At 35.4% G+C, this 21,602-nt stretch overlaps 1 protein-coding gene across 1 annotated transcript in view; it reads left to right on the forward strand.

Annotated features, from left to right (window-relative positions):
* The window catches only part of LOC127877297 (general transcription factor 3C polypeptide 1-like), a 413,141-nt gene that overhangs the window by 374,072 nt on the left and 17,467 nt on the right, over positions 1-21,602 (forward strand). Inside the window, exon 43 of the mRNA XM_052422993.1 lies at positions 13,918-14,584. Coding sequence (XP_052278953.1) covers positions 13,918-14,584 — 667 coding nt within the window. The remainder of the gene's footprint in view (positions 1-13,917; positions 14,585-21,602) is intronic.

Genomic DNA, 21,602 nt, shown 5'->3' on the forward strand with positions numbered 1-21,602 from the left:
AGGAAATATCGAGGCCTATTATGGGAGCACCTGTATTGGGTGTGTAGTTGAACGGCGTCCAGAAGAATGATGACCTCTCAGTAACCAAACAGTTGGAAATGAATTATCATGAAACTTGGTAATAATGATTACAGGCATTATGTTTCTGCCAAGTTTGATGACCTGCTAGATTGCATTAAGCCCTTCTGAATCATGGCCAAACAATTTTAAATTTTACCTGGTCTCCTATCATACTTCGATAGTTATCATAGGGTAATCATTAAACTTTCTGGTAATGTTTGTGGACATGCCAAGTTTAATAACCTGGGTTAATCGCCTAAAGCATTATGGCCCAAATTAATGTTGTCTGCTCTTTAATAATTAAATAAGTTTTTTTTATTCATTACTTTTGGGGTTAGTCAGGTCAAGGTCACTGTTACTAAAAATGAACACATGTTTCTGTTCAGTAACTAAAGTTTGTATCGTTTGGAGGTATTGTATTCAAATTTTGATCATATGTAGCCTATATGGACACCTAGCTTGAGATTGCATATTAGGCGGGTCAGGTCATGTCATACAGAAAGTATGTGTGTAGGTAGCTTACATGAAGACCTAGCTAATGATTGCATTTAGGGCAAGTCCGGGTAATGTCAAGGTCAAGGTCACTGCTACTTAAAAAAGAAAAGCAGTTTCAGCTGAGTTTGGATGGAGGTATTGCTCTGAAATAGGTTGCTATCATGGATACTTAGCTTGGGATTGCATTTCAGGTCAGTTGGATGAATATCAAGGTCATTGTTGCTAAAAATAGGAAAGTTTCTTCTCAATTACATGAGTTTAGATGGTGGTATGATCCTGCATTTTTGTGTGTATTTAGCTTACCAGAAGACTTCTCTCAAGATTGCATATGATATTCATATATTTAATATTGTAGATTACAGTCCACTCTCGTTATCTTTAAGTCGGCGGGAACAAGAAAAAATATCGAGATAACGAGAGTTTGAGATATCCGATTAGGCGTTTTCAAAGAAAACATGAGACGAAAATTTACCTTGTTTTTAACACCGAAATACCTGCTAAGTGGTCTAATTAAAGCCGTCACCGTGTGGCATAATACTCTCTACCTGATATATACCCGTTTTTACGAGGTACGATTAATTTTGCTATTCAAATGCTTAAAATGACGCTTTAAGTTTTACATAATTGCATGAACACATGCGGTTATAATTTTTCTAAACTGTCGAGTAAACATCCGGAAATGTTGCTATTTAAAGTTAGGATGCAATTGACGTCCAAACAAGACGAGGGTTTTCCATCTGAACATGCGTAAATCACGTTCCGGAATACTGAACTGTACATGCACATTTTGTTGTTTGAAATGCTAAGTTCAATCGATTATTAGTACAGGATCAAATAAAAATGAAAAGCCATTTTGAGTCTTGTCTTTATGATCTTTATTACTCAACATCCCCAGATCTACATACAGGCTGTGTATTAATTGCAGTTAACTGATGTTAAAGTGACAGTTAAAGTGACAGGCCTTACTCAAGTGTTAAGGGCTAACGACATTACACACGTGTGGTCATTGATGAAATTAACAGATCAATTTCCTACCGCACAGTATCGTGAGCAGCCGGGCGAAGCGGGGCGGTGAAGAATCAAAGAAATTTGTTCTCACCTTTTGCCAACACTGGAACAGTTATTCGCACTTCTAGATAAACCACAGTAAATACATGTAAAATCGGGACTCAGGACAAAATTTTATATCGAGATATCGAATTATTCGACATAACGAAAATCGAGATATGCGATGTTTATTTATATAGATAAAGAAGGAAAAAAGTTGGGACATTGAACTTACTTGGACATATCGAGAATATCGAGATATCCGATGTCGAGATAACGAGAGTGGACTGTAGTTTCATTTTGTTGTTGTACTCATTATTTTCTGTGCCATGATTTGTACAACAAATTAATACAGTGCAGATCCATGTTACCAATACCTTTTAAAGGTAGTAGGCCTATTTGTTCCAAACTATGGAACATTCTAAATAGGTCCCTTAAAGATTACCTTATTAGCTCACCTGATTGCTCAGGTGAGCTTTTGTGACAGGTCTTTGTCCATCATATGTCCGTTTGTCCGTCCGTTATAATTTGTTCATTAACACTCTAGAGGACACATTTTTTGTCCGATCTTCATAAAACTTGGTCAGAAGCTACGTCCCAATGAAATCTCGGTTGAGTTAGAAACTGGGTTGTGCCGGGTCAAAAACTAGGTCACTAGGTCAAAAAAGAAAAAAACTTGTTAACACTGTAGAAGTCACATTTCATGCCCAATCTTCATGTAACTTTGTCAAAATGTTTGTCTTAATGATATGTTGGTTGAGTTCAAAAGTGGTTCTGGTCCGTTGAAAAACATGGCCGCCAATGGGTGGGGCAGTTTTCCTTATTTGGCTATAGAGAAACCTTGTAAACACTCTGGAAGTCACAATTTTTGCCCAATCATCATGAAAGTTGTTAAAAACATTGGTTTTATTGATTTCTTGGACAAGTTTGAAAATGGTCCAGATCGGTGAAAAAACATTGCCGCCAGTGGGCGGGGCATTTTTCTCTATATGTATATAATGAAAAGATGTGAACACTCTAGAAGCCACATTTTTTGCCCAATTTTCATGAAATTTGGTCAGAACATTTGTTTCCTTGATACGAGAGTTGAGTTGGAAAATGGTTCCGGTCAGTTGAATAACATGGCTGCCTGGGGAGGAGGGGGCAGTTTTCTTATATTTATATAGTAAAAAAAAGCTTGTGAACACTCTAAAAGTCACATTTTTTACCCAATCATCATGAAACTTGGTGAATAGATTTGTTTTATATATATCTCATGAATTTGCAAAATTGGTCTCGATGGGTCAATAAACATGGCTGGCAGGAGGGTGGGGCAGTTTTCCTTATGTGACTATATAGAGAGAAACCTTGTGATCGAACACTATTGATGTCACATTTTTAGCTCACCTGAGCGATAGCTCGGGCTAAGCTATTGTGATCACTCAGCGTCCGGCGTCCGTCCGTCCGTCTGTCTGTCTGTTAACAATTTGTAAACATCTTCTTCTACTAAACCATTGAGCCAATTTCAACTAAATTTCATGTGGAGCATCCCTAGGTCATGGGACAAAAGATTTGTTAAAAAAAATTTGATCACATAACCATGATGGCCGCCATGACCATATATGGTAAAAACCTTAAAAAATCTTCTTGTCAGAAACCGCTCATCAGATTTTCAAAAAATTTCACAGGGATGACCTTTGAAGGCTCCCCTGAAAAAGTTGTTCTAAGAAATTTGATTCGTCAAAAAACATGGCCGCAGGAGCTCGTTGAACTTTGCATGTTTATTCGTTTTTGCCTATTTTGTGAAAACTTTCAAAAATCTTCCACATTTTTTGTCCGATCCTTTCCAAATTTGCACAGTGTCTTTCTATCAATGAGGATACGAACCCTACTAAAAATTAGCATTATTGGTCCATGAAGTACAGAATTACCTCCCCTTTAATTGAGAAAATGGTGATTATGCAATAAAGTCCAAATTTTTCATCCAATTCTTTCCAAACTTGTAAGGATTTAGCATGGTTCAAACAAGGGAAACAACTACGGTTTATGCATGTTCTTTTTATTACAGATTTGCCTCCCTTTAATTCATTCAAAATCTCATTTTACAGCAGAGATTCCAAATCTGACCTGTAAATGAGCCCCATATTTACTGCCAGTGCTAGGTTACCTTTTCCCATTTGATCATTCTTAAGTATTGGTCTTGTAATGCTGCTACTGCTTCTGCTACTGCTTCTGCTACTGCTACTGCTACTACTACTACTACTACTACTACTACTACTACTACTACTACTACTACTACAACTACTACTTCTACTACTACCACTACTACTACTACTACTACTACTACTACTACTACTTCTACTACTACTACTAGTACTAATACTACTAGTACCACCACCACCACCATAACTACTTCTACTACTACTGCCACTACTACTACTACTTTTACCACTACTACTACTACTACTACTACCACTACTACTACTACTACTACTACTACTACTACTACTACTACTACTACTTCTACTACTACTACTACTACTACTACTACTTCTACTACTACTACTGCTACTACTTCTACTACTACTACTACTACTACTACTACTACTACTACTACTACTACTACAACTACTATTACTACTACTACTACTACCACTACTACTACTACTACTACTACTACTACTACTACACCACCACCACCATTCAGTGACAAAAAACGTATTCACACAATGGCTGCTACTACAACTAATAGCCCATATAGGGGGGCATGCATGTTTTACAAACAGCCCTTGTTTCTATGGGATTTTAACCACAACTGTTCATGTTTATCTCCGACACATATTTTTAGGTCACCTGTCATGAAGTGACAAGGTGAGCTTATGTGATCGTGTGATGTCCGGCGTCCGTTGTGCGTGCCTGCGTGTGTCCGTGCGTCCGTCCGTCAATAATTTGTTTGTGTAGACAGTAGAGGTCAAAGTTTGCATCCAATCTTGATGAAATTTGGTCAAAATGTTTATCTTGATAAAATCCGGTTTGGGATTGTATTTGGGTCATCTGGGGTCAAAAACAAGGTCACTAGGTCAAATAATAGAACAACCTTCTGTAGACAATAGAGGTCACAGTTTTCATCCAATCTTTATGAAATTTGGTCAGAATGTTTATCTTGATGAAATCTGGGTTGGGATTTTATTTGGGTCATCTGGGGTCAAAAACTAGGTCACTAGGTCAAATAATAGAAAAACCTTGTGTAGACATTAGAGATCACAGTTTTCATCCAACCTTTATGAAATTTGGTCAGAATTCTTGATGAAATCTGGGTGGGATTGTATTTGGGTCATCTGGGGTAAAAATCTAGGTCAAATAAATAGAAAAACCTTGTGTTGACAATAGAGGTCACAGTTTTCATCCAATATTTATGAACTGTGGTCAGAATGTTTATCTTGATGAAATCTGGATTGGGATTGTATTTGGGTCATCTAGAGTCAGGAACTAGGTCACTAGGTCAAATCATAGAAAAACATTGTGTAGACAATAGAGGTCATAGTTTTCATCTGATCTTAATGAGTCAGGTGAGCGATTCAGGGCCATCATGGCCCTCTTGTTTGCCTAATCATCATAAAACTTAGTCAATACATTGGTTTTATTGATTTCTTGGACAAGTTGGAAAATGGCTCACATCAGTGAAACACACTTTTTAGCTCACTTGATTGCTCAGGTGAGGTTTGAGGATTGGTCTTTGTCCGCTGTCTGTCCATCCACATTTGGTTTGTTAACACTCTAGCATTCACATTTTTCAAGCATTCTTTATCAAAGTTGCTGAAAGATCTCAGTCAAGTTTGATGATGAGCAAAATCACATAATTAATGCCATAATTATTGCTCTTAGATTGTCCAAATTTTCATCATTATATTATACAAAATCCTTGTAAGCAAAGTTTGATGTTTGGTAAGGGGGTCAACTCAAAATATAGGTCACCATTTCAAATCTTACAAAAACAAAAACACTCCCTACGCCAGAGTTTTGGTTCAATAATGATGAAACTTGACCAGGAAGTTTGTCTGGTCAATATCTAGGTCATGTTTGACATTAGGTAAAGATTGAATGAACCGACTCCTCTCAGGTGACCGAAATAGGGCCATGTTAGCCCTTTTGTTATTAGTTTTACGCTTAGAAATCTATTTAGACCATCATGTTTATCATTTTCTACATATCCTTTACAAAAAGACTATAGAAACAAACTTTGCATTTATAAACATTTCATCATGTTTTCTGTTTTCGACAAATGTTTTAGAGGAAAATGCTTTTTGACAATCTAACTGTGAAGATAGGATCAAACTTAATGCTTAATAATTCATGTCCTGAATGTCGCATAAGCCCTTTGGCATAGGAACCAAGTAGACATTGTTGTCATCAGGATAATAATTAAGGCATTACTGTCTTATCTCAGCCCTCAAATATACTTATTTCACTGCATTATTTATTAGCTTCATTCTGAGACAAAGGCTTATCACAGACGGACATTAAAATTTACATTACATTTTGTCATTAGCTTGAGGGAGGACATTAAAATTTACACTGTGTCATTAGCTTGGGGGAGGACATTACAATTTACATTACATGTGTCATAAGCTTGGGGGAGGACATAAAAATGTACATTACATTGTGTCATTAGCTTGGGGGAGGACATTACAATTTACATTACATTGTGTCATTAGCTTGGGGGAGAACATAACAATTTACATTACATTGTGACATTAGCTTGGGGGAGGACATTACAATTTACATTACATTGTGACATTAGCTTGGGGGAGGACATTAAAATTTACATTACATTGTGTCATTAGCTTGGGGGAGGACATTAAAATTTACATAACATTGTGTCATAAGCTTGAAGGAGGACATTACAATTTACATTACATTGTGTCATTAGCTTGGGGGAGGACATTACAATTTACATTACATTGTGTCATTAGCTTGGGGGAGGACATTACAATTAACATTACATTGTGTCATTAGCTTGGGGGAGAACATAACAATTTACATTACATTGTGACATTAGCTTGGGGGAGGACATTACAATTTACATTACATTGTGTCATTAGCTTGGGGGAGGACATTACAATTTACATTACATTGTGTCATTAGCTTGGGGGAGGACATTAAAATTTACATTGTGTCATTAGCTTGGGGGAGAACATTACAATTTGCATTACATTGTGTCATTAGCTTGGGGGAGGACATTACAATTTACATTACATTGTATCATTAGCTTGGGGGAGGACATTACAATTTACATTACATTGTGTCATTAGCTTGGGGGAGGACATTACAATTTACATTACATTGTGTCATTAGCTTGGGGGAGGACATTACAATTTACATTACATTGTGACATTAGCTTGGGGGAGGACATTACAATTTACATTACATTGTATCATTAGCTTGGGGGAGGACATTACAATTTACATTACATTGTGTCATTAGCTTGGGGGAGGACATTACAATTTACATTACATTGTGACATTAGCTTGGGGGAGAACATTACAATTTACATTACATTGTGTCATTAGCTTGGGGGAGGACATTACAATTTACATTACATTGTGACATTAGCTTGGGGGAGAACATTACAATTTACATTACATTGTGTCATTAGCTTGGGGAGGACATTAAAATTTACATTACATTGTGTCATTAGCTTGGGGGAGGACATTACAATTTACATTACATTGTGTCATTAGCTTGGGGGAGGACATTACAATTTACATTACATTGTGTCATTAGCTTGGGGGAGGACATTAAAATTTACATTACATTGTGACATTAGCTTGGGGGAGGACATTACAATTTACATTAAATTGTGACATTAGCTTGGGGGAGGACATTAAAATTTACATTACATTGTGTCATTAGCTTGGGAGAGGACATTACAATTTACATTACATTGTGTCATTAGCTTGGGGGAGGACATTAAAATTTACATTGTGTCATTAGCTTGGGGGAGGACATTACAATTTACATTACATTGTGGCATTAGCTTGGGGGAGGACATTACAATGTGTCATTAGCTTGGGGAAGAAATTCCTTGTTACAGTGAAAGAACTATTTTAGATCACATTATCATGGCATTATATATTCATCATCAGATTTTAAGTTGAACTGAGAGTGAAGTGCTAAAGGTGAGTTGTTGTGATCACCTTAAGTCCTTTGTTGTGCCTAGTCTATTGTATAATGAACATCATAAACTTTTAGGTAGTAACCACTCTAGAAGCCAAATTTGTCATTCAATCTAGATTAAACTTGGTCAAATCTTTATTTAGACAATATCTAGGCTGAGTTTCAATCTGGCTCATGTGTGTCCAAAAATTAGGTCACATTGTCAAATCTTTGTCAAAAATCTTTTCCGCTCCAGAGGCCACATTTATAACTTAATCATGATAATTCTTAGTCACAATATTTATCTTGTCATTTTCTAGACTGAGTTTGAATCTTGGTTTGTGTTTTTCAAAAACAAGGTAACCATGTCAAATAATTGGGAAAAAAACTTCTTACCACTGAAGATGCTTTTATTATGACCCAATCCTTGTGAAAAAAAGTGGTAAGAATGTTTATCTTGTCATGTGTCATCCAATATTAATGAACCTTGGTTAGAAGGAATATCTGGACAATATCTAGGTTGAGTTTGAATCTGGATAACCAACATTCAAAAACTTAGTCATCACTTCAGAACTTTTTTAACACTCTTCATAAATTAAGCTTTTTCTAACATGTGAGATAAATCTTATTAATATTCGATATAGGATTGATGCAATTACTCTCTTTTGAAGCAGCTTGAAAATTCTTGTCTCGGCCATAACTTTGCCATTTGTTAAGGGCGTTTGAACTAACTTTGCACAAAAGAAAACCATCTTAAGACGATGTGTTGCATGTAACAACTGTCTTCCTTCCGCAAGGGTCAAGGTCACATATAGAGGTCAAAAGTCAAATTTTGGTATTAAACAGCTTGAAAATGCCATTACTTTGTCAAGGTCACACTTTAAAGTTCATAGATCAAAAACTATCAAAAAGTATGCCATAAAACAAGTGGAACATTCCCATCTCAGCTATAACATTACCATAGATGGGAGCTTTAAATAAATGCAATTCGTCATAAGATGACTTGTGTTCCACACTTTTCTGATTAGTGCTGCAACAATATACCAGTATATCGGTATATATCACAATATGCAATATGCATATTGTATTGCAGTACGATTTTCATCATACCGGTACGAAAATTTTACAAAAAATCATCCACATTTTGTCGAGAAAAGCCATCTGAAATAATGATATCAAGGTAAACAAAACAAAGCGGTGTTTAGAAAAAATAAATTGTTACGTAAAAATAGCATCATAAAATGTCTATTAAACTGAGTAGCGTTGTTACATGGGAGCATTTGTTTGATGCTTTTAAACACATTATATAATCAGCCAAATTGACTAAGACACTCCCGAGTTACAGCCCTTGAATCATCAAAAATGTTGTTTCTGCTGAATAACTCAAGCCATTGTCATGGGATCTTCACCAAACTTCATAAAAATGTGTAAAGCAATAAAATCTAAGTTGAGTTCAATAATCAGTCAAATTTACTCAGGCATTTCTGAGTTATGGCCCTCGAATCATAAAAAAAAACTTGATAACACTCTAGCGGCCACATTTATTTTCTGATCTTCATGAAACTTGGTCAGAAGATTTGTCCCAATAGTATCTTGTTATCTCAGGTGAGCGAATTTGGGCCTTTCAGGCCCTCTTGTATTTACATTTGCATTCACATTTCTCAAGCATTCTTTATCAAAGTTGCTGAGAAGCTATATGGCCACAAGATCTCAGTGAAGTTTGATAATGAGCAAAATCGCATAAGAAATGCCAGAATTATTGCCCTTAGATTGTCAAAACAATCGTGATACTATACAAAATCCTTGAAAACACTGTAGAGGTCACAATTTTGTTTTAGATTTTACAAATCTTGGTCATTATATTTATTTTTGTAAGCAAAACTTGATGTTTGGTCATGAGGGGTCAACACTACATGCGCCAGAGTTTTGGTTCAATAATGATGAAACTTGACCAGGATGTTTGTCTGGACAGTATCTAGGTCAAGTTTGACATTTGGTGGGAACAAAATCTAGGTCATGTGGATTTTGTATAGTATCACGATTGTTTTGACAATCTAAGGGCAATAATTCTGGCATTTCTTATGCGATTTTGCTCATTATCAAACTTCACTGAGATCTTGTGGCCATATAGCTTCTCAGCAACTTTGATAAAGAATGCTTGTGAAATGTGAATGCAAATGTAAATACAAGAGGGCCTGAAAGGCCCAAAGTCGCTCACCTGAGATAACAAGATACTATTGGGACAAATCTTCTGACCAAGTTTCATGAAGATCAGAAAATAAATGTGGCCGCTAGAGTCTTTATCTAGACAATATCTAGGCTGAGTTTCAATCTGGCTCATGTGTGTCCAAAAATTAGGTCACATTGTCAAATCTTTGTCAAAAATCTTTTCCGCTCCAGAGGCCACATTTATAACTTAATCATGATAATTCTTAGTCACAATATTTATCTTGTCATTTTCTAGACTGAGTTTGAATCTTGGTTTGTGTTTTTCAAAAACAAGGTAACCATGTCAAATAATTGGGAAAAAAACTTCTTACCACTGAAGATGCTTTTATTATGACCCAATCCTTATGAAAAAAAGTGGTAAGAATGTTTATCTTGTCATGTGTCATCCAATATTAATGAACCTTGGTTAGAAGGAATATCTGGACAATATCTAGGTTGAGTTTGAATCTGGATAACCAACATTCAAAAACTTAGTCATCACTTCAGAACTTTTTTAACACTCTTCATAAATTAAGCTTTTTCTAACATGTGAGATAAATCTTATTAATATTCAATATAGGATTGATGCAATTACTCTCTTTTGAAGCAGCTTGAAAATTCTTGTCTCGGCCATAACTTTGCCATTTGTTAAGGGCGTTTGAACTAACTTTGCACAAAAGAAAACCATCTTAAGACGATGTGTTGCATGTAACAACTGTCTTCCTTCCGCAAGGGTCAAGGTCACATATAGAGGTCAAAAGTCAAATTTTGGTATTAAACAGCTTGAAAATGCCATTACTTTGTCAAGGTCACACTTTAAAGTTCATAGATCCAAAACTATCAAAAAGTTAGCCATAAAACAAGTGGAACATTCCCATCTCAGCTATAACATTACCATAGATGGGAGCTTTAAATAAATGCAATTCGTCATAAGATGACTTGTGTTCCACACTTTTCTGATTAGTGCTGCAACAATATACCAGTATATCGGTATATATCACAATATGCAATATGCATATTGTATTGCAGTACGATTATCATCATACCGGTACGAAAATTTTACAAAAAATCATCCACATTTTGTCGAGAAAAGCCATCCGAAATAATGATATCAAGGTAAACAAAACAAGGCGGTGTTTAGAAAAAATAAATTGTTACGTAAAAATAGCATCATAAAATGTCTATTAAACTGAGTAGCGTTGTTACATGGGAGCATTTGTTTGATGCTTTTAAACACATTATATAATCAGCCAAATTGACTAAGACTGCACTCCCGAGTTACAGCCCTTGAATCATCAAAAATGTTGTTTCTGCTGAATAACTCAAGCCATTGTCATGGGATCTTCACCAAACTTCATAAAAATGTGTAAAGCAATAAAATCTAAGTTGAGTTCAATAATCAGTCAAATTTACTCAGGCATTTCTGAGTTATGGCCCTCGAATCATAAAAAAAAACTTGATAACACTCTAGCGGCCACATTTATTTTCTGATCTTCATGAAACTTGGTCAGAAGATTTGTCCCAATAGTATCTTGTTATCTCAGGTGAGCGACTTTGGGCCTTTCAGGCCCTCTTGTATTTACATTTGCATTCACATTTCTCAAGCATTCTTTATCAAAGTTGCTGAGAAGCTATATGGCCACAAGATCTCAGTGAAGTTTGATAATGAGCAAAATCGCATAAGAAATGCCAGAATTATTGCCCTTAGATTGTCAAAACAATCGTGATACTATACAAAATCCTTGAAAACACTGTAGAGGTCACAATTTTGTTTTAGATTTTACAAATCTTGGTCATTATATTTATTTTTGTAAGCAAAACTTGATGTTTGGTCATGAGGGGTCAACACTACTTGCGCCAGAGTTTTGGTTCAATAATGATGAAACTTGACCAGGATGTTTGTCTGGACAGTATCTAGGTCAAGTTTGACATTTGGTGGGAACAAAATCTAGGTCATGTGGTTTAATCTTACAAAAACCTTGTGAACACACTAGAGGCCATAGTTTTGGTCCAATAATGATGATATTTGACCAGGATGTTTTTCTTAATGATATCTAGGCAAAGTTTAACATTTGGACATGTGGAGTCAAATTCTTAGTCACGAGGTCCAAATCTTACAAAAACCTTGTAAACACATGTAAAATTAGCATTACTTGCAAATGTTTGCATCGCAAACAAAAACATGCAAATTGACAGTACTCAATCAGAATTAATCCTATGCTCACACTGCAAAAGTAAACAGAGGAGAATCAATATAATATGCTCTAGGGTACTGAATTTTCAACAATGCAATTAACAAGGCCTTGTAAAAAAAGGTGAGCGAACTAGGGACATCTTGGCCCTCTTGTTTTATTGTAGATTTTGTTCCCATGCATCTCCAAGCCTAACCTTTAGTAAAAAAGCATAAAATCTTTAAAAATAAATAAAACAAATATTATGAAAACAGGCCTTACTCAAAGTGTAAGCATCTGCCATATTCATTCTTATAGTGTTTATCTTAATAACCGTTTTTAGACCATGTTTAAATCTGGGTCATGTGGGGTAAAAGAAAATGTCATCAGGTCAAGTCTTTTACTATTGGAGTACTTTGAAGTCAGCTGAAGGTATCAGAGCCACCATGACCCTCTGTGTATGTAATTGTGTGTGTACTTAAGATTAAACCAAAAAGTCAAACATAGCATCAGGTTTACTCTTTTGTTACATGTGACTTAGACAATTGTCTAAGTGAATCTTAAGATTGTAGGAAGAATAACTAGTTATCAAGATGAACTTAGATGTTAAAAATGTTCTCATGGTTTACTATGCCTTTATGCAATTTCAACATTTCAATGGCTTGTGTCATGGCTATATTCCTTGCAATTTAAGCACCATCTTAGGTAGTGTCTATAAAGCTTGAACTCAATGTATCCCATCATTGGATGGTTAATAAGTATATTGTGTATAATCTAAAAATCCTGAATTGCCACAAAATGAACACATTCGAAACCAAGTTACCACCCTCAAAGGGGATAATCACCCCATAAACAAGATGGCAAAGTCTGTGCGGAGACAGGTATTTTTCGGTGTTTTATACCTTTAAATACTTGCATTTATTGTATTAATGCAGCTCACTTTCCAGCCATATCAGCAAGAAAGTGATAAGCGTTTATTCTGTACTTATAGTGTTCGCTCTTGATCTCTACTTAACTGGCTGTGAATTTTCTTAGCAGGAGCTGTAATTTTGTGATCCATTAGGAATGGGTATTAAACTGCGAAAAATTGTTATCTGCATGGAGGTCACCATCTTGTTTGTCATGTGATTACCCCCTCTGACTCTAGCGGTCTTATTTATGAATCATTCTTTATAAAACATGGTTGGAATGTTTATCTTCATGTTATGTAGAATGTGAATCTGGGACGCATGCATCCAAACACTAGATCATGAGGTCAAATTCTTGAAAAAACTAGATACCACTCTTGATGAAACTTGCTCTGAATGTTTTTTTGCAATATCTAATTGGAAAATCAATATGGGTCATGTACATTCAAAAATTAGGTCTCCAAACCAGAACTTAGAAAAAAACTTTTTACCACTCTAAAGGCCACAATTATGGCTTAATTTTGTTTAAACTCTGTCAAATTTTTGTCTTGAAAAAAAGCTCAAGGTCATGTTTGAATCTGATTCAAGTGGTTTTAAAAGCTTGATCACTAGGTCTAGTTTTCAACAACTTGTGTACAGTGAACACAGATGAGCATTAAAGGGCCATCCTAGCCAATTTGTGTCACTTTTATTGTCTCATCATCATCCATGTCTTCATCGTCCTCTGTATTGTTGTAACAATAATGTCATTATTAATATTGACATCACCTTAATGAATAAGAATTTAAAGTTGATGTAAATTAATGGTTAATTTCTACAATTTTCAGTAAATACAGAAGTTTCAACACAAGCATTAAACGTTATTTACAAAAAAAATCATAATTTTTTTTCAGAAGTAGCACCAGAAAATTCAGACCAGAACACCAGAACTTCATTTAAACTTGGAGACGTTGCCTGCCATAAGAACCCCAGCAAAACTGCAGGTGATGGGCATCACTCAACTGAAAAATCTGTACTCCAAGATGTTGGCAAGGAAAACCCTTCACCTCCAAAGAAAATGAAAGAAAGTGATAAAACTTTGACTGTTTCTCTTTCATCAAAAGATGGAGAAGATTTGAAAGATACAACAAAAACTGATGTTGCTGGGAGCAATTCTGATAGTAAGGGTGATGAAAAGACTGCAAGGGATAAAACTAACACTGTTGGTAAATTTGAAGTTGGAAATATTGCAAAATTTGAAGAGGTGAAGTCAGATAAAACCAGTGTTGATTCTAAAACAGATGTTCATGAGGAAGATGTTGAAGCCACCTATTCAGGCTCTAGGAAGAGAAAAATCTCAGATGTTGAAAATGACAGTGCAAATGGTACAGCATCTAAGGCTGCAAAATTGGACTCTAATAGTAAAAGCAAAGGTTATTTGGAACAGAGATGTGTTTCTAGTCAAACTGACTATACTTCCATGAATTTAGAAGATCAAGAGGAAGAAGTGAGAGTGTTACGAAAAAGAAAGTTGATCTCAACTGATTTTGGAACGGTCTCCCCTGCGCCAGCTCCAAAGAGGTAATGCTTTATCATCCCCCGTCAATGCAAAGGGATGTAGAATTGGCGTGTCGGTCCGTCCTTCTGTCCGTCTGTCGCTTACTTTTTAGGGCTATATCTCAGAAACAATATAAGATATCAACATGAAACTTCATGGGTGTTCAGATATGAATAGAAAATTGCGATGCACAAGAACCATAACCCTACACTTTCTGAAATAAGAGTTATTGCCCCCGTTGTTTTTGTATGATGTAACTTTTGAGGGCTAAATCTCAGATACCATGCAAGATTTCAACATGAAACTTCATGGGTGTGTAGAAAATCAATGAGAAGAAGTGCCTTGCACAAGAACCATAACCCTGCACTTTCTTAAATAATAGTTAATGCCTTTGTTGTTTTTGTATAATGTAACTTTTCATGGCTATACCGCAGATACATTAGAAGATTTCAACAGGAAACTTTCTTGATGCACAAATATCAATGAGGAGAATTTTAATGCATAAAAACAATTACCCCACTCTTTATTATTTAATTGTCCCCTACCAGTTTCACCGGAGGGGACTTGTGTTTGGGCTCTGTGTGTCCGACAGTCAGTCTGTCACACTTTTCTGGATCCTGCGATAACTTTAAAAGTTCTTTTTTTTTTCATGAAACTTGAAGCATCGATAAATGGCAATATTGACATTATGCACGTCATTTCATTTTGTTCCTACGTAAAAATTATGGTTGCTATGGCAACAAATAGACTAGAAATACTGCTGAAAATGGTGGTTTTCTGGATCCTGCGATAACTTTAAAAGTTCTTCATATTTTTTCATGAAACTTGAAAAATGGATAGATGGCAATATGGAGATTATGCATGTCATTTCATTTTGTTAATATGTCAAATATTCTGGTTGCTATGGCAAAAAAAAAACAAAAAAACATTCTGACAATTTTGGAATTACTGACAATGCTGGAGCCGGTAGGGGACATATATTGCTTGGCAATAGTTTTGTTACTTTGAAGATTAAATCGTTAAACAAGTGATTTACATCCATCCATAAACAAAATGTTTTCGGAGGGGGAGATATCAATGCCATTAAATTGCTTGTTTAATGTTTTAACTTGGTTGCAGGGTGCTGCAGGTTAACCCAGGGAAATTTGCTTTGTTTTATTTTTGGTGTCTACATCCCCACAATAGAGCCTTACGTTTTTGTTCTCAACAGCACCTTAGTGGGATTGACAACAAGGCTATCAAAAAGCATGGGAGAAAACATTAATGGAATTTAAAATCTCAACCAAGTCTATTTATTCTGAGCCAGGAGTCATATATAAGCTTCTATGTTTCAAATTCCTGGTTATCAGGATTCTCTCTCTGTTCTTGCAGCCTTTACCATGGGGAAAGGGGGAAGCCATTGAAAGATGCCAAATGGTTTGCTGAAATTTGTATTGTCTAAGATCTGTTTATTTTACAATGTTCTTTGTAAATGTAACTTAATTTGAAAATGTGCTTTCAATCATTTTAATTTGGGAACAAAACATGTTTGAAAATGGATTCAGTCTATTGCAGGGCTTTTTTAAGCTCACCTGATTGCTCAGGTGAGCTTTTGTGACCGGTCTTTGTCCATCGTCTGTCCGTCCGTCCACATTTGTTCAAAAACACTCTAGAGGCTACATTTATTGTCCGATCTTCATGAAACTTGGTCAGAAGCTTTGTCTTAATGAAATTTCAGTCAAGTTTGAAACTGGGTCGTGCTGGGTCAAAAATTAGGTAACTAGGTCAAAACAAAGAAAAAACTTGTAAACACTGTAGAAGTCACATATCATGCCCAATTTTTATGTAACTTTGTCAAAATGTTTGTCTTAATGATATGTGCAGTTGGTTGAGTTCAAAAGTGGTTCTGGTCCGTTGAAAATTATGGCCGCCAGTGGGCGGGGCAGTTTTCCTTATTTGGCTGTAGAGATACCTTGTAAACATTCTAGAGGCCACATTTTTTGTCCGATCTTCATGAAACTTAGTCAGAACATTTGTCCCAATATATCTTGATGGAGTTGGAAACTGGGTCATGCTGGGTCAAAAACTAGGTCACTATGTCAAAAAAAAAGAAAAAACTTTTTCAAAATGTTTGTCTTAATGATAAGTTGGTTGAGTTCAAAAGTGGTTCTGGTCTGTTGAAAAACATGGCTGCCAGTGGACGGGGCAGTTTTCTTATATTTATAAAGTGAAAAAAGCTTGTGAACACTCTAGAAGTCATATTTTTTGCCCAATCATGATGAAACTTGGTGAAATGATTGGTTTTATATATCTCAGATGAGTTCGCAAATGGTCAAAAAAACATGGCCGCTGGGGGGGGGGGGTCAGTTTTCCTTATGTGACTATAGAGAAACCTTGTGATCGAACACTATAGAAGTCTCATTCTTTGCCTAATCATCGTGAAACTTAGTCAATACATTGGTTTTATTGATTTCTCGGACAAGTTGAAAAATGGCTCAGATCGGTGAAACACACTTTTTAGCTCACCTGATTGCTCAGGTGAGGTTTTAGAATTGATCTTTCCACATTTGGTTTGTAAACACTCTAGCATTCACACTTCTCAAGCATTCTTTATGAAAGGTGCTGAAAGATCTCAGTCAAGTTTGATAATGAGCAAAATCACATAATTAATGCCATAATTATTGCCCTTAGATTGTCTAAATTTTCATTATATTATACAAAATCCTTGTAAACACTCTAGAGGTCATAATTTCAGATTTTATGAATCTTGGTCAAAATATTTATTTTTGTAAGCAAAGTTTGATGTTTGGTAATGGGGTCAACTCAAAATATAGGTCACCAGGTAAAATCTTACAAAAACAAAAACACTCCATACGCCAGAGTTTTGGTTCAATAATGATGAAACTTGACATGGATATTTGTCTGGACAATATCTAGGTCAAGAATTGATGTTTGGTAAAGATTAAATGAACCGAATCCTCTCCGGTGAGTGAACTAGGGCCATCTTGGCCCTCTTGTTTCTTGATTTGGGGAGAGTGCCTGATCTCCTATGTGGGGGAATGAAATTATCGACAAAACTGAGAAAGGGGCAACAAACAAGGTGCTTGCTATTGAAGAAAAAAGCCGTGGTCAATTGGGAACAATGAATCATTTAGGGATTAAAACTGGTTCTTTTGCAGACCTTCACAAAGTATGAAAAAAGCTCAGATATTTTTATTGTTAAATTGGTCTTCAATTTTCCTTCAAATTAAGAATGTTGCATGCAAATGTATTGAAGACTACATGAAACCATATAAACATTTACCATGCAGGATAAAAACCATATTTTAAACACGTTAGTTCATTATCATGTAACTTATATTTTAAACATGTAATTTTATCACATTATATGGTAATGGGCTCGTTAGGGTATGCTTAGGTTTTCATTTTAACTAATTTTAGGTTTGTGAATAAACAGTACAAAATGATATAACATGAAACTAGTTATATCACTTAAGTCATTTTCAACCTACAGTACAGGCACCATGTACTTAAACAAAAGCTACTCACCGCAATTTCATCTCACTGTGTTCGCTTACCAATCTGAAACCTGCAATGGGTGTTCAGATCATATTTCGCGGGGACCGCTTGCCACAAGGCGAACACTGCTAATCAATGCAGATCCATAATTGCTACTTTGGTGTTCATCGTGATCGCTAATAATAAAATAATTGAACATAATCAATTGAATATTGATTCCCTTTATTTAAAAGTGATACTAATGTATTTCACACCCATGCCCATGACAGTGTTTTCTGTCTTCTTAAACGCTGCATATAAAAGAAAAATATGTTTGCACCTAGCTGTAGGATACCACACCTGGAGGAGTGATAATTGCGTGTTTGATTATGCAATTAATAGTTTGAAGCCATGGAGAACTCATCACTGATTGTAATAAATGTATCATCCCGAGTCTCTGGATGCCTCCGATACATACGTGTCAACTTTCTCAATCGCATACATACAACTTCTCCCATCTTTATCCATTACTCGATAATCCCATATAGGCCCGATTTCCATTTTTAAAAGCAAATTATGGGTGGATGATATAGATCATAAAAGTGCTCAAGAATGTCAATAACACAAACGTTTGCAATTTTTAAAGGAATCAAATTAATTTCGGAATATGATTCTATTTAAAGATTTGATAAGCGGCCAATCAGGACAGTTGTATTCCAACATGCGTAAATCACCTAACACGGTTTGCACCCGTCGTGTACAGCTATTTTCGGTTACAACTTCTACATGAAATAAATGAATTTCTTTGTCCTGATGAAAAGTGCCCAAAAATTGGCGTGGGTGTATTTATTTGTTAATAAATTATTCGTAGTGGGTGCAACATTGAGATCATTTTATTTCCATAAAAAGTTTCGTTGTGAATTTCAACTAAACTACTGGGATATCTCGCGAATTATTTGGTATTGACATTTCCTCTTAATAAAATATAATTTAAACACGCTGTATCATTACTGTTAAGCTGTTTCAGTTCCTTCACTATTGAAACAATTATTGTATTGTATACTGACTGCACAAATGTGGCGTAACATGCTGATGCAGTATGTGAATTCAGACAGTTAACTTTAAGTGGGACACAAGTAAATAAATGATTTAATACTCACTCGATTTCTTTGAAACTTGATATTTGTTGTTAAAAAGGGCTATTGCATTGATTAACACCATTAGAGTTAATAGTATTGATCATCTAAACGCTTATTTACGTTTCCGACTTTACGTACTGTCCGAATTAAAGTACATGTACATTTAATATAGTATATGATTTTCTTTTGTATATGTACATTTAAAACGCAAGAATAACCCTTTCAGGCAGGTGTTAACGGTGGCAGCGCAGCGATAGCGTGCAATCGCGGCGATTTCTGGTGTTTGCCGAACACCCCGGTCAGTAGCGTGTCTGTCCCCCGCGAAATGTCACCCATTGTGAAAAGTGAATACCCCGGACAGGCTTTTTTTGCCTCCGGATCGAATGATGGGGGGATGTATTGTTTTTTGGCCTGTCTGTCTGTCATTGTATGTGTCTGTCTGTCTGTCATTGTATGTGTCCTAAAACTTTAACCTTGGTCATAACTTTTGCAATATTGATGATAGCAACTTGATTTTTGGTATGCATGTGTATCTCATTGAGCTGCACATTTTGTGTGGTGAAAGATAAAGATCAAGGTCAAAGGTCAAACAAAAAATTTAAAGTGGCACATTATGGGGCATTGTGTTTTTGACAAACACATCTCTTGTTGTTTAAGTATACGGTGCCTGTACTTACCAGCTTTTTTACAGCCTTGTTTATTTCAGTCTGTCGGATTGTAATTAATAAATAATGCAGAGATATTGTGACATTTGAAGACAAATCCAAAGAAAGGTTATTACATAATAAGAAGAGTCCTGTAGATGCTCACTCTTAGGTTCTTGTGCCAAAGGGCTTATGAATTGTTAAGAATTCAATGATTAACACTGTTATTAAGTTACATAATAGGTAAATACATTATGTACCATAACTAGTTTCTTAGATTTTTCTTCTCACATATGATTTTGGCTGTGGTTTCTTCCAATAATTAACTCTGTTGGAGAAAGTTACCAGACTGGAATATCTTTTAAAGGATTTCAACATTAATATATATGTATAATTTCTTGTAATTTCACAGAATATGACACTCCTAAAACATAATTATCTGGCAGTAGTGGTATTTATGTGTCAGCTGGGCATAAGTGCAATAATTATAGGTATTATATAGAGGATATTTGTTGGATTCGGTGGATTATCGATTTTAATTCACGAGTGATCATAGAAAATAATATTTTCACGAGTGGCGCAGCCACGAGTGAAAATATACATTTTATATGATCACGAGTGAATTAAAATCGATAATCCACCGAACCCAACAAATTTTCTTTTTATTTTATGCTTTATTTCACAGTTTATATACATTGTTAAAGAGTTTAACTAAAGAATTACGTTGGGAAAATGACGTCATTTCGTCCAAAAAATGACGTCATTTAACATAAACAGTGAAAATTATCGATAATTTTCACTGATAATTTTCATTGTTTGAAACAGTGAAATTATCAGTTTTAATTCACTGATATTTCTCTATAAACCACCGGAAAGTATAAAATAAATAGCTACAAATCATATTTTAAATAAGCTACATATCAGTTCATAAAGAGCAGGCAATTATGCGATTGTTACTATTGAGTTCAATACTGTGTAGTTACATGTAGTAAACTGCATGACTTGAACTTAGTGTACCTTCTTCCCCCTGCCATCATATGTTTCATATAAATATGAGCATGTAGTAAACTGCATGACTTAAACTTAGTGTACCTTCTTCCTCCTGCCATCATATGTTACATATAAATAAGAGCATGTAGTAAACTGCATGACTTGAAGTTAGTGTACCTTCTTCCTCCTGCCATCATATGTTACATATAAATATGAGCATGTAGTAAACTGCATGACTTGAAGTTAGTGTACCTTCTTCCTTCTGCCATCTTATGTTACATATAAATATAAGCATGTAGTAAACTGCATTACTTGAACTTAGTGTACCTTCTTCCTCCTGCCATCATATGTTTAATATAAATATGAGCATGTAGTAAACTGCATGACTTGAACTTAGTGTACCTTCTTCCTCCTGCCATCATATGTTTAATATAAATATGAGCATGTAGTAAACTGCATGACTTGAAGTTAGTGTACCTTCTTCCTCCTGCCATCATATGTTTCATATAAATATGAGTGTACCTTCTTCCTCCTGCCATCATATGTTTCATATAAATATGAGTGTACCTTCTTCCTCCTGCCATCATATGTTTCATATAAATATGAGTGTACCTTCTTCCTCCTGCCATCATATGTTTAATATAAATATGAGCATGTAGTTAACTGCGTGACTTGAACTAAGTGTACCTTCTTCCTCCTGCCATCATATGTTTCATATAAATATGAGTGTACCTTCTTCCTCCTGCCATCATATGTTTCATATAAATATGAGCATGTAGTAAACTGCATGA

This window comes from Dreissena polymorpha, chromosome 1, assembly GCF_020536995.1.
Source record: "Dreissena polymorpha isolate Duluth1 chromosome 1, UMN_Dpol_1.0, whole genome shotgun sequence".
NCBI classification, from domain to species: Eukaryota; Metazoa; Mollusca; class Bivalvia; order Myida; family Dreissenidae; genus Dreissena; species Dreissena polymorpha.